General features: G+C 40.2%; 1 protein-coding gene across 3 annotated transcripts in view; it reads left to right on the forward strand.

Annotated features, from left to right (window-relative positions):
• The window catches only part of LOC117946404 (semaphorin-4B-like), a 49,351-nt gene that overhangs the window by 18,095 nt on the left and 17,474 nt on the right, over positions 1–13,782 (forward strand). For all 3 annotated transcript variants that reach the window (XM_034874541.1, XM_034874551.1, XM_034874532.1), the window contains exon 2: positions 3,800–4,240. In XM_034874541.1, coding sequence (XP_034730432.1) covers positions 4,120–4,240 — 121 coding nt within the window. In that variant the 5' untranslated portion in view covers positions 3,800–4,119. The remainder of the gene's footprint in view (positions 1–3,799; positions 4,241–13,782) is intronic.

Genomic DNA, 13,782 nt, shown 5'->3' on the forward strand with positions numbered 1-13,782 from the left:
CTACTGGCTTTATAATACAATCTTTATAATAAATTCTTTGTACACTTACAAAGTTCTCAATGCTTTGGTTTACATGTATGCTACAGTTGAAGTGTGGTGCTATTTTGAGCCCTGTTAGTGGTATAAATTAGTGATTAACCCTTTGCTATGGAAGCTAAGGTAAGCAGCTATTCACCTGTTTGCGGTAGCTTGGTTCAAGCTAGAGACTCATTCGATTAGCATGAAAATAGATCCCAGAGAGCGATCAACTCGGTAACCCCTAGGTTCATTTTGCGCCGGAATTTTCCTTTTAATATTTTCTCTTCAGATCGTTGTTCTTCAGGGTGGATTTGGACGCTACATGACATTGTCTTTAAACAAACTTAAAGCATCCTCTGGCCTCTTCCTTTGCAGGCCTCAGTTATATGCTTCACACTCATGAGTCATCCTGTATTTTTGGATTTCCCAGATCCCCTGAGTTTGAGTCTGCTGCGGGAACCTCTTTATATTGACATAACTTATACGAATGAGCATATCAACTTTTCTTTTTTGCTTCACAAGACAATATTGTTTTCTGTGATGAGGCACCTGAGGGAAGTGTTCAAATACAAGAGACTACAATAATGCAGAACAAAGATGTATTGAATTTTCTTGTAAGACGTGGTTGATGTATCAAAAAAGTTTTACTAAGCAGTTTTGATTTTGTCATACTAGTTACTTTGCACCCAAGTACAAGTCTTTCCTGTTGTCATATAGATCATATCTGAGGAATTTTAAGACAATACATTTGGCAAATTGCTTAGGCTAGTGATTATTATAGTAATTTGGACCATATCAATAAGACTTGAATATGTTTCCATTTATTCAGATCTTTAACACTCTCTGTGAAGTTAACCACCACTTCTTATCTGTCATCTGGTGTCCATAGTGACCATTCATAACCTCTTTTCTATACAACGTGACCACTAATCTTTTTGGGCACTAAATGTTCAATGCAAGAGTGTTGAAATATTTATCTATGTGATATTGCCCCACATAATTAGCCAAAAGTAATTGTAATTTATCAGTTCTAGCAAACACTCCTAACGGCACCCTCTCTTTTCATTAAAAATTAAAAGAGTAGAAGTATAAGCGCTGGGAACATGGAGACCTGGGGTGTGCGACACACACTGGGCTGCCATGCTTGTTGTTGCAGTCTCAACAGGCATGAGAGGTACCAGCCGAGGATGAAGGAGATGTTACGGGATCATGGACAGGTAAGACAGCCTCCCAGTGACACAGTTAGCTTCAGTTTAGCAGCAGGAACCAAAGCAGGCTGGTAGCGAAGGGAAGAGTGACACACGCGTAAGTCCACTGGTTGAGAGCCAGGGGATGGGGAGAGCCAACAGTGTGAAAGCAAGGCACACTTTGCCATCGCAAAGGTGAGACAGATGACCCTCTACTTATCTACAAAAATGCCAGTTACTTAGTCATTATGCAAGACGGACAAATTGCCAGGAAACTACAATCTGTTTGCTACCAGCCATCAAATCAACAAGCCATTTAGTCAGCAAGCTGCTAATCTTGAATGGTGCCAGTGTAGGTGTGTTAGCCAACTACTCCATCTGTAGTCTTTGCACTGGCAGCTATAGCGGCGAGACGGGATTGTAAATCTTTGTTCATTCTGCACTCTCTTGTTGTATGACCAGGTTGATCAGAAGTTAAAAATGGTATTCCCCAGCAGGGCATTGTCTCAGCAGACAATCTGGAGCCAGTACCTAACCCCCCGGTCCTCTAGGATTTATTAGCTACCAAATAATATTTGAGTGAGGTCCTGTGGGAGTTGTTGCAGTGATGTAAGCTCTCGACCAGAGACTCCATGTGCTCTCCAGTGTTTACTTTGTAAACGTCACCACTTATGTCGGAGCTCAGGGAGGATACATCCAATCAGGCAATAATGATTAGTGAGTAATGTGTTTTTAAATCACAGAAACAGGCTTTGCTGTGTTCACTGACTTAAGTGTCTATACTCTTAGGCATCTCACACACCAACCTTATAATTTTCCATCGCACAGTCTGGGGAGGTTGGTGACTTGAGTCTGTTTGGTGTGTTCCATGCCGTCGCCCGTCCGGAGGGGCCCGCGGCGTTCATTTTGGACGACCAGACATGCTCAGTCGGAAGGTGGCCACTGCCGACAGTCGGACTCAAATGACCAATGTGATTGGTAGAGTGCAAAACCAGAAACAAGGAGCGGGATGAGCGTGACTAGAGTCTCTCAAAATCGGACAAAACTTTTAAACTGACCTTTGTCGATCTGAAATGAAGACGGATTCAGCAACTGCATGGCCTATTTCTTGCTAGAAAAGCTTTCAGAAACACATTTTGGTGAGTAGATTATAGTAAAATATGAAATTCTATACTGAACAAGCCGCCATGACAGACTTGACTTAGAATTTCTGGAAAAACCAGACCCACGTCCAATCAGCTGCTGGTTTTCATTTTTGGGCAACGATACTGAATAGCAGTACCATATTTTTTGTTGTACTGCACATTGCTGCCAATCCTGTTTTTACCCTGCGTTTAGGACTGTTAGGGCTGTTTTAGCTACAGAGTGAGACTTCTCACTTCACTTCTTCTAAACGAGGAAGAACTTGTGGAATACCTGTAGAACAGGGACATTTAAGTAGTTCTTTTGTAGATTTTGGTGAACCAGTGTGTGTTGTAACAGTGATTTGCCATTGAGAAGGAGCTAGCATCCTAGTGCTAGTATGTGCTTCGTAGTAGTATGTGCTTTGTGTGTGTGGAAGCACCTGATACACAAAATAACATTCCAAATACCAGAAAAAAGCAAATTTGTCATCATATGGGCACTTTAAAAGGTCATTGTTGTGTTTACAGCTTGTTTCTGCTGCCCCCAAGTAGCCAAAAAATGTGTTATTGCTGGTTTAAGAACCATAAACACTATTCCCCAGTTTATTTTAATCATAGAGCTATACAGTTGTTTATACAGTAAGTCCTGTGTTTGTTTAGCAAAGAGGGATGGAGTAGTTTTGGGTAGTACATATTTCAAGTGTTTTCAAGAAAGCCGACCCTTTTACTAAATAAAAAATCTCAGCATGCATCTACATAATCGCCACCTTATCTGCACACTCACACTGAGGCCAATAAAAGTTAAAAAGCAGATGTGTTCAATGTGCCTCTTTGAGACAAATTACAGAGTTGTCTTGGGAGTCACTGTTCTTTCATTTATTTCCCCACATAGCCACAAAAGTAAAGCCAAGCTGCCATGTTATCTTCTTCGGGATCTCTCACCGATTGTTGGCAGCATAATTAAATACAGGGATTCGAAAAAAAGAATTGAACATGTTTTATCTCGCAGAGAAACTTTGTGGACTGCTGTGCAAATTGGACATTAGCACAGACTTTAAAGCTTGTAAAACCCTTCAAGTGTGTGTGTGTGTGTGTGTGTGTCAGCTGGCTGGTGGTCTGAATGGGCTGTTTAGTTGAGATTTTCTTTGGCAGTGTGGTGAAAGAGTAAACAGTAAAAGCTTAAATATTTGTTTTCTGACCTCAAGGCTTCAGATGAAGCCATTATTCTGGTATAGTTATTAATGTCTCAAGACCAAGAGATGAGACTGGTGATTTTTGGGTCATAAAAACACCCTCCCCCAAGATGAACCGCAGCCAAATGTATCAGTTCTTATGCTTTTGTAGTTGTTGGTTGTGGCGTCAGGAGTTGGACATGGATCTGTTATTCTAACTTGTTTTTCATCTTTTTTTTTTTTTTGCATGTTCTTGGATCAATCATAAAGAAAGAACCTTTCTCTCTTCTCTCCACAGATCCAAAATGACTTTTACTAAATGGCCACTGGTCGGAGCTTAGTGCGGATTCATCAAAGAGCACTATGAGTAGATGACAACAAGTGGCCTTTAATCCAGAAAAGATTCCTCTTCTCTGTGCTAAGAGTCTTATAACTGAGTGTAAGGACACTGGGACTACAAGAATCAAGTCAAGGACATGTTCACTCCCCCTCAGCCTGCAAGAAGATGGGAGTGAGAAAATAAGCTGTGTGGAGTCAAGAGGAGCTTCATGAATTCCAAGGAATTTTAAAACCAACTGCTTTCATTTGTGTATGTCTGTGTGAGAGGATCAGGCAACCATGTGGACATTAGCCGCGACTGTCCACTGTCTTCTGGCTGCTGCGCTGCTATTGGCTAGCTGCTTTAAATCTCTGATGGCCACTGAGGATGATGTCACACCGCGCATCAGTTTCTCCTACAGTAAGTCATTATAACTACCTGACATGCTTTTTTACATTAATATTTTTTTAGCATTGCAAGAGACCATCCAGGGTAAAATTAGTTTTGTTTTTTTATTCTTGTGTTTCGTTTTAACCCTCCATAGTGTTTTAAAACTTTCTTGTGGCAGCAGTAGAAGGAGTGATGTTTCCGTTTTAGTGTACTGAACTCTCACACCGCCCCTAAATGGACTGAGTAGTCTGATCGCCGGTTACATGACCGCAGCGTGATGTTGGGTTGCGCTTCTCCAAAGTTGAGTCTGTCCCAATGTTATAACAGTAAGGAAGGGAAAACAAAACCAAAAAAAACAATATTCAAATCCCAAAATTGAAAATCGAATACCTACCCAAGGAACAAATATTTGAATAGTCGTAAAAAGCCCTAAACATTAGCGTGTCAAGCTAACTATCTAGCTCGAAATATATGTCTAATGTCCCTATCTTATTCATAGTACTAGGACTAACTACTTTCATACTGCAATAAAAATACTTCTTGTTTCTTCTTCATAGATCATCAACAAGTAAGGATGCTAACATTTTGCCTGTGATATGCAGCTTTAATCTCAGTTTTTCAGCACGATTTCATATCGATTGCTAATTTAGGGCCATTTTCCAGGATTGTTGTTTTAAAAACAAGCCACCTGGAAAAATAAAAAGTCAGCTGGAGATGGCGCTTTTAATTAATTCATGAAGTTAACGTTAATTAGCTTTCTATTTACAGCTGAGAAATCTGCAACAGCACTTGTAATTTCATTTTTCGAAACAACTGACTGTAGCCTGCTTTTGTCCGCCTCTTAGGGCAGTGGAGCTTAGAAATCAGTCAATTCCACCCCAAAGTAACATCTTTCTTGTCAGTGGTGAACAAAGACAACAAACACCGCTGCAACAAGTGTGTAGTGAACCAGCCTTTGCAGCTGCGTATTCAGAGACCACAAGTGCCTGCAGGCTCACATGTACATGTACCAACTTGAAGACACCTGAACTAGAATTACCACTTCTCAAAAATACATGCAATTATAAGTTTGTTCCCTGAAGATCTGTTTTAATATTGTGTGTGTGTGTGTGTGTGTGTGTGTGTGTCACCCTGAGCCTTGACGGGGTAAAGTGGGTTAAGTAAGCATAAACTGACTCCTCAGTTACTCAGGTGAAGAATAGAAAGGTATTCTGCAGGACATTTAGTTTGCCTTTGTACCTTCACTTGGCTTTCCCTCCATTTCATTTTTTGTTTTGTAGAGCTGAATGCAACAATTTTTCTTGCAAATATAAACTTGGAAAGTGGCAAATCCACTGATTAAATGGAAGGCCTTTTTTGCACTTCAATGATTTCATCATTGCATATAATTACTCCACACACTGCATCACTGCTCTCATCATAATGAATGTGAAAGAAGCTTTTGTAATTTAAAAACATTGAGCTATTTTTCACTATTGTTTCAGCTAACAGCCTTTTGGTAATTGATTGATGCATTATGGGAGCTCATGACAAATAACTGCTTTTCAGTGTCGCTAAACACTTATTTTTTAACATCCTGTGGTATAGCTGTTGGAAAAGGACGGTTCCCAAATGTATTCATAAAATTTACTTCCAGTCTCCTACAATGTATTTTTACACTATCCCCGTCTCTCTTTTAGAAACACTGCTTATGCAGGCAAATATGCCAACCTAGCAGCAACCAAAGTACAGGCTTCTGTGGATGTAGCGGTGCGTTGGCTGCTGTAAACACTACCTGTCTGAATTTTATTTCCCCCTCTCAGAAAAAAATAAAATAAATCTAATTCTTGTTTTCTCCACTCCTCATTCAGCTAGGTAAGTCGTTGTGCGGTAATTTACATGCACCGTCTCAATTACGCATCACTCATACCCAAGAACAACCTTTCACATATTGAGCCGTTTAACTGGTTTCTCAAAGAACTAAATGGATTAAATTGCCCCAAGGCTGGTTCCCAGCAAGTGAGTGTTTTGCAAACCACTGATGTTTCTTTTTTTCCTCCCTTGCTTTTGCTTCACTCATAATCTGAATTTCATGTATTTTGATGGCAGCAGTGAGTGATTGAGATTCTCTCAACTGGAGAGCATAAGTAGAAGTGTGAGACAACATGCTTTTCAGCTGATAATACGATGCAGAAAATCCTATTTCAACATCACTGACACTGATTGTAACCCATTTATTCAGAGTACAGCTTTGCATAGACGGGGTCTGCAACATTACTGACATGCTAAACGTTTTGTATAAAAACTATCCTCAATTCAACACGCACCTTTGATACAAAACATGTTAAGCAGGTCCCTGTTTTAAACCTCCATTCTGGTTTGTATAGTGAGTAAGAAAAGGGGGACCGAAGCTCTTTTCTCAAGAGAGGACCCTTGCCTCAACATGGCCTTTTTCCTGGAAAGGCGTCCCTTTTTCTTTTTGTCCTCTCTCCATCTCCTGTCGCTCCTTCCTTCTCTCCTAATGAGCAGGCTAATCTCTCATATGTAGTGAGTGGAGGGGTTTTGTGGTCGCTGCTGTGGGAGAGCTATGTCTGTTTTTCATTACAGCTCTTGTGCAGAGAAACGTCACAAAGGATCATGGGACTTGAAGCAGCAAGCATCAGTTTGGCATACGGTATCACTGTAAGTGATCAGAAACTTCAGAGGCATGATGTTATTGTCTTTCTCCAGATATCAGTTGAGAGGAGGATTTTTTTTTCCTCTTTTCTTTTACTTGGAACACGAAGGAGAAATTCAGGTTCTGCACTTCAGAACACCTTACATTAATGAGCTGGTTAGGGCGTTTTTTTTTTTCTTCTTTGCTGTTGTCTGGCTCAACTGCCGAACTGTATTGTGCGTCACCCTTTTGATTGTGGCCCTTTTCTTAAAGGCAAAAAATGGATTTCCTAAAATTTCAAAGTATTCCTTTAATTATCAACTATGTTAACCCTGGTGTGGTTTAGTTTTATATTTAATCTCATTAAATGGTGACCAGAATATCTATCTGAATTTATGTGAAAAAAGTCGTTGTCCTCCATGTTTTTTTTGTAAAAAAAAACAAATTGACTAACATAACGTTTTGGAATATCCTGTTAATGCTGCGTTCCATTTTGTCTCCACCATGAAGGGACATTTTAAAGAATATGTGTGTGTGAATCTGTCATTTTACGGGTACATTTTAATGTAATCATATATTTAAATAATATAATTGACATATTGACAGGTTACCTTGAAGAGAGAAAACATTTTATGCACCAAAGCTCACATATGCTAGATTTCAAACCCACAGCTCCACAAGTAGGTGTCCTCTGAGTTAATATTGTATTATACAAGGTTTCTATGTAATGTTCTGAATGTGGAACAAAGACAACTGAAGTAAACTGTCAGTCTAAATACTTTCACCCAGCCTACTGGTGAAGAAATAAATCAAAATGCCACCTTTTTAACGGTGCTCCTGAGCATGCTGTGTATGCTCAGTCTACCCAGTGTCCTTTCCCGTTTGCATTGGGTTTATGTTTGACGCATATTGTGCGTTTTCTCTCATGCATGCTAATCCAGTGACCTTGGCAGTGTGTGGATCGCGGTGCAAAAACAGAGAAGGGGCGGCAAGAGGGGGGTCAGGCAAAATGCTCGTGACATGCGCCGATGCCCACAAAAAACCCGGCAAGGACACGCCCTCTGATCCTGAAAGAAAAGCAGTCTGCGGCTTCCAGCAGAGGTGGCACTCGCAAGTGCCTGCATATAATGCCATAACAGCCGCAACAATGGAGCATAATTACAGCACATCAACTCCATCTGTTTCATACGCTTTAATGGCTTCATCACTTGCACGCTCCAGGGAATGTACAGAAAAGTTCAGTCTTTGTAGATTTTGATCAGGAACATTTGATTTGAAGAAAATGGCAAGCAGTGAGGAATAATGGTGTAGCTGTTAATTAAGATGGACAGAGAGGAATGTGAGGTTAAAGAGTGTCATTAGGTGGGCTTTTTGGATTGCTGGGATAGAGTTTATATCTGTCCAAAACGAAATTGTGTCCACATTAATGTAAAAAATTAATTTTGAAAAATGGATTTATGTGAGTTTCATAATAAGTGACTACAATTTGTTAATATGTAAAACTTGACTGTATGGTGGTCATGACAAATCTTTGTGTGCCCTTTAGGGATGTATCACTACCACACACCATTATTATCTAAACAACGTAACAAGAATAAGCATGTGCTCTGGAAAAACTTCATGGTTTTAATTGTTGAGTTAAGGCAGAGCTTAAAGGGCAACTATAATATATCATTTTTAGGGTTATACTTGCATTTTGTATTTGAACTACAACCTGTTTACATGCATTTAAAAAAATACACTTCTTTTTCTCTTACTGCCTATGGCAGCTGCACCTGTATTTACTCTCTGTAAGAGAACCGGTCTCTTTAATCCATCCTGAAAAGCCCAGTCTGCTCTGGTCAGCTAGTTGAATCTGTAACTACTGCAGTGGAGTATGTAGCAAGACTGATGTGTCCCAGTAGTAAAGTGACCGGAATTTAGGGAGAAATAGACATCATTGGCCAAGCTAATTACAGCTATGCCGCGTTAGTTAGCAGTATGCTATTGTAAGGTTGTAGTGGAACAAAGCAGCACTTTCTACCATCAAACATTTGCAGATAAAGTCTTCTGAACCAAACATGACCCAATCTGACACATTTCAGCAGTAGTGCGACCTGGAATTGGGGAAAATGTTACACTGGCAACCAAGATGATATAGTTTACTGCCGTTAGGCATGGAGCTATAGTCAGCAGTGGAAGTAGTCCAATGTTGACACCTCAGTGGTTTAAAAAAGAAACACACTCCAGTCCTGGCTACTTGGCGGACATGACCAATCATTGAAGGTCAGCTCAGATTTGCATAGAACTTTTTAAACCGGAGCATTCAGAACAGTTGGAAATCTTACGTTTTACATCACAGGGATTTGTCTAAAATAAGTTTACCTAATTATTTGAAGTTTTGGCCACATTTAACATAAAAATCAAACAGTATAACATTGTAGATATGACAGAAAACATGGAAAAGCATGATATGTTCTGTTTAAATGGTTAAAAGCAGTTGTCTCATGCATCTTTCATTACTAGTCAGAACTTTCCTGATTCAGTTCCAGTATGTTAATATGCTCCACATGCCTCTTACTCCTACTTGTGGGTGTGTGTTTAAAAGAGAAAGTGAGGTGTGTGACTGCTATATACTGAGCAGAAAGATTTGATCACTGCAATCCTGTCTGATTGAAAAATTGCCTTGATCAGTAATGACAACTTACAGTTTGCTGTGTTTGCAGGTTTTGCTCTCATGGATTCATGATAGGAAGGATTCTCCGGATCAATATAAATGACATCTGTTGACGGTGATAGTTTAAAAAAATGTCAGACTCCAGTATGTCAGGTCAGAACAACCCTTATGAGCCAAAATATGTAGGCTAATGCAGCAGGTGTGGAGGTCTTGAGCTCACCAAGCTCCTGATAGCAACATGACTACAGAGTGTGTGAGTGTGAAAAGCCACTAGCAAAGAGCATAAAACCAATGTGCTTGACTACTTCTCATCTTGACTACTTTACTTCGTGGTGGATGAGTAGAGAGCAGAAGACTTTGTGCGAGTCCTGACTGCTTTTCTCATCAAGGGCCTCTCCAGAGAGAGACACACACACACAAATACACACACACAGGGACTTTAAGGACTTTAACACATGCCAATCCAAAGTGAGTGCACTTAATAAACTGCACACAGCTCCACTGGTTCCCCTAAAAATCGACAAGTGTGCAAGCTAGAAAATGGAAGAAGAGATGTGTCAAAGTGTACTTTGATGAACTTGTAGCTGTAGCAGAAACCATCTGCAAGCCAACTGGATTTGGATGTTTGCAATGCCAAAACAAATGTCCTTTTTCTCTTCAAGTCCACTTGGCCAAGCCATAGACATGTTTATCAGCATGCCAATCTCTTGGTGTGCCTGTGTTTTTTGTGTGCAATTAAGTACATAAGTGGGAAGTCCGGAGCTTCCCAATACCTCCATTTAATTTTAAATTCTTAAGATTTCAGTTATTGCTAGAGCAAAAGCAATTTTAGAGATTTTGTGAGCTTTCAGCAGTGGTAGACCACTGCCGAAAGCTCTGCTGCTTTGAGTTTTGGGTGTTTGCGTGCCAATCCAGTGCGTAAGGATGACACCTAAAAGCCAATAATTACAGAGCAGATCATCATGTCTCTGTCAGCCCCTTGTTCTCGGCTTTTAGAGGTATGCAGCATTTTATCCACTTCCCTCATCCTTGGTATCTGTGTGTCAGGGAGATGCTTTTTTCTTCAACGGCATTTTCCAGCATTTCGGGGCCTTTACAGTACGTGCAACTGTTCGACATTTCCAATATTCAGTCATTTGATGGTTTTCTGTTGATGCCTTGATTCTGAGCCTGCACATATAACCGTGTGGCACCATTTAACATCTTTTTTTGCTGCATAATCCTCACACACAGCAAACACTGGACTTACACACCGTCAGGCTCTGGTCATTATCTGCCAGGTGCAGCTGTCTCTCAGTATGATGTGCACATACTTACACACACACTCACTCACACACACTCACTCACACAAACTCACTCACACCCAAGTACTAACATAATTCACAGCATGCACACACAAAATTGCAGCAAAGCCACACCATCATTCCCAGTGATTCAAAACAACACATCACATCTGTAAGCCGTATGTAGCTGTGTAGTCCGGCATTACAGACACTACAGGTGCCTCACTCTTTCTCAAACTGGTTCAGCTTTTAGTTACAGTCCACTAAAGTGTGATATTTATTTTTTTCCCTGACACAATTCCTCCCTGTCTTAGTCTATTTCCGGTTTTCTAGAGGTTTTACTCAATGTACATTCATTTGCAAATTTACCCTTTTAAATCAAACCTAATCCACCCATGTAGCCCCAAGGATTTCTGTGTTGAAAACCAAACCATTCATGTTTAGACGGAAAGGAAATATGTGAAGTCTGTTTAAAGTTTTCCCTAACTCCTCCGACCCAGTCTGCCTCCTCATCAGAGATCTGTGTCCACTAACTGTGCAGACTAACAATGTTTTTGTGCTGACTTGGCTGGCACGCTACAGCAGCTCTTGGTTGCCAGTAGTCACTGGCGATGAAATAACCATCACTTTGCCCAAATATCACGGGGATCAGTGCTGCGATGACCTTTTGTCATGAGCTTCTGCGCTGCTATCAAGTTCATTATCAAAGCATGTCAAACAGAGTGCCTTGAAGCTGTGTAGCTTCAGCTTGCAGAGGGCAGAGATGGACATTTCTTTTGATAAATGTGTGTTTTGCATGTAGGATAAGCAGAGCTTGGTGTGAGATTAAAATCAGCAGTGCCACACTCTCCTCTCCTTTGGGTTTTCTCTGCCTGACTGCAAACAAACCCCTTTGTCCCTGTTGCCCCCTTGCCTTGTGACTTGGCTCAGGCTGCTTCAGTAAATCTGGTGCCTGTTTACAGTCTGCCTTTTAGGAGTGTCTTGGCAGGCATATACATACCAAGCAGCCAATCAATCGCGCCAGCCTCTGAGTACTATTAAACCTTCAAAAAATAGGTTGATCCTGCTCAGTTTTCTCTGAAACATGATACCTGCCAAAGTGCTGGCATGTATTCTATTTCTCAGTGACACTGTGTCTGCTAGCTGGCACCCTCTGGTGATATCTTAGTTACCTCAATAGTGAGTAAGCACACACCAAACACACTCAGCTGCGATGTGAATGAAGCGATTCTGAGGACATTATTGATGTCACTGTGCTATTTTGGTCTCTCAACACTTATTTAGTTGTTCAGAATGCATTTATAGTCTTAATTTAAAGATATGGCAAGATTAGGATTTGTTTATTTGATTGGGACAATGCACATTAATCAGCATTTCTTTAAATGCGCCAGTGTCAGCCTTTCGGCTAATTTTCTACTGTAGTCCTAGTTACCTAGCATGCATGTCTTTATGGTGGGAGGAAACCGGAGGAGCCAGAGGAAACCCACGCAGACAAGGGGAGAACATACAAACTCCACACAGAAAGGACTGGAACAACCTGGATTTGAACCCGGAACCTTCTTGCTGTGAGGCGGATCTACTGAGCACCGTGCTCAGTGGTTATCACTAACTTTTAGATTACTTTTAAAATAAAAAAAGTAATCTTAAAAAATATCCAATGCATATCAGGACTGAGTGTTTTGTACTGACAGGAAAAAAAAAACATTAACCATTTTCCACAAGTGATTGTAATCCACGGATTACAGGAGATACCTATAAAAAAAATATTAATGTGTCAGGAATATGAATTATTTTGATTATTCATAAGCATTTTCCCTTAAGAGAACTCCTTCAACACACTACATTACAAAAACTTACGGTATATTTGTCTTACAGTCTATTTGCTTCTGTACTACAGCATTTTGGGAAATTAAGTTATTAATTTTCTGCCAAAAGTCAGATGAGGAAATTGTTACCATTTATGTATGTATGGTAAATGTAATATGTTATATTTAGTTTAAGTCTAAAAATGACTATTAATGGCTATGTGCAAATCTTTTACATGTTGTCTTCTGCCTGTAATGCAAAAATGCACACAAGCACACATTTGAGTCAATGCATGTTGCATGTATTGCAATACTCACTGTAAAGCATTTGCATTAACACTAGCATCTGTTGACAGGGAATATAATATACTAAACATATGGAAAATTCACAACTTTCAGCTCACGTTTCACCGTAATAATTCAAGACGTCTGTAGCTGTTTATTGTGTGTGAACAGATTTTGTCTGATTCTATCTCAAACATTTCTGTGATCACAGAGCAGCAGCTCTCGGAAATCCTCAGTGATAAAAATAGCAAAATTTAATTTCACCTTATTAATTGCTGATGTATCAGTGCGGAAAGATATTCACTTCTTGATCTTCCAGCTTGAAATTCTCCTCAAACAATGCATCTTTTTAACCGTGCCTCTGCGCTTTTAGTTTTGACCATTGGTCAATTTGTTTTGCAGTTTGTAGGCTTTCATAACAACAGCAAATTGAGGCAAATACACAAGGACTACAAAAAAAAACCTGTGGTACTAACTAGTTCAGCATGTTAACACTGGCAATAAAGCAGCAATATTGGTTGAAGGTGTGATGTGATGAGCATTAGCAGAGGTTGAGGGCTGCGGCTTGGTGACAGCAAACTGATTAAAGAGGCGGGTGATGAATGGACCTGGTGCCTGGCTGTGAAATGGCCTGCAGATGCCCGGCATTTTGCTGCAAGCATGTCAAAACATACAACTTATAGGCTGCATTGGAAGGCGCAGGAAAAACTCAGAGAGAGAGAGAGAGTGAGAGCATCACTGCAGCTTGACACAACTGACGTTTGTTACTGACTTGAACTTCGGCTTTTTTCAAAGATCCATCTCAGAGTGCTTTGAAAATAACATTTTCTTCCCTTGTGTGCATGTTTCCTCATAGGTCAACATCTCAATCCAATCTTCTTGGTTACTACAACTCCCACTCAGTACCT

The sequence above is a fragment of the Etheostoma cragini genome, chromosome 1 (assembly GCF_013103735.1).
Source record: "Etheostoma cragini isolate CJK2018 chromosome 1, CSU_Ecrag_1.0, whole genome shotgun sequence".
Lineage (NCBI taxonomy): Eukaryota > Metazoa > Chordata > Actinopteri > Perciformes > Percidae > Etheostoma > Etheostoma cragini.